This window comes from Corvus brachyrhynchos, unplaced genomic scaffold (genome assembly GCF_000691975.1).
Source record: "Corvus brachyrhynchos isolate BGI_N302 unplaced genomic scaffold, ASM69197v1 scaffold193, whole genome shotgun sequence".
Classification (NCBI taxonomy): domain Eukaryota; kingdom Metazoa; phylum Chordata; class Aves; order Passeriformes; family Corvidae; genus Corvus; species Corvus brachyrhynchos.
In genome coordinates this window covers 401,000-401,728 of record NW_008237087.1, presented here as the reverse complement: position 1 = coordinate 401,728, position 729 = coordinate 401,000, and the positions used below count along the sequence as shown (strand labels likewise).

Here is a 729-nt window from a genome sequence, read left to right as displayed (position 1 = left end):
CCCAGCGTGGCGGGCGTGGCCGCCGGCGGGGGCCGGGAGAGCCGCTCGTCCTGCGCAAACGCCGCCTGCACCATGACGGAGCCGGGCAGCTTCCCAGTGCCAGCTGCCGTGGCCAGAGTCCCGAGGAGACCCTTGTCCTGGGAGAAGGAAGGAAAAAAGAGAGTCACTCCTCCATCAGCAGCACCCCCACCCATGCACACCGTGCCTCAGCTCTCCCACCTGTGCCGGTTGGTACGGGGCCATGCCCCGGCTCAGCTCGAAGCTCTGCCCGCCGGCCTCCGGGGCCCAGCCAGCTGGCGAGGAGGAGGCGGCAGCGGCCGCGCTCTCCTTCTCCTGCCGAAGGCTGTTCCGCTGGATCTGCTGGCGGATGAGCAGCTCCCGGAGCCGCTGGCGCTGAGAAAAATCGACTGTTAGAGCCCAGAGTGGCAACAGGAGCAACGCAAACCACACGTGGAGTGGCTGTCGATGCCTCCAGAGTCCCAGTTTTTCCCTTTCATTCTCTCCCAAACCCGAATGGATACAGCCAGATCCCCAGAGAGACCTCACCTGCCGCTGCTTCTCCAGCTCCGACTGGCTCATGGTGCCAAGAGCCCCGTCCTGGCCACCAGGCAGCTCCGCCAGGTCCCGGTTTGGGGTTGCCGAGAGCCCCGTGGCCACCTCCTCCCTCTTGTCGGCTGTCAGTCCCAGCGCAGCGCGGGGCAGGAAGGCTCCAGAAGGGTCCTGCTGCTG

The 729-nt window shown here is 66.8% G+C and overlaps 1 protein-coding gene across 1 annotated transcript in view; it reads right to left on the bottom strand.

The window, feature by feature from the left end:
• Nucleotides 1-729, bottom strand: part of KMT2D (lysine methyltransferase 2D) — a gene marked incomplete at its 5' end in the record, with an annotated part of 23,600 nt that overhangs the window by 12,902 nt on the left and 9,969 nt on the right. The window contains 3 exons of the mRNA XM_017728676.1: nucleotides 7-137; nucleotides 220-393; nucleotides 547-726. Coding sequence (XP_017584165.1) covers nucleotides 7-137; nucleotides 220-393; nucleotides 547-726 — 485 coding nt within the window. The remainder of the gene's footprint in view (nucleotides 1-6; nucleotides 138-219; nucleotides 394-546; nucleotides 727-729) is intronic.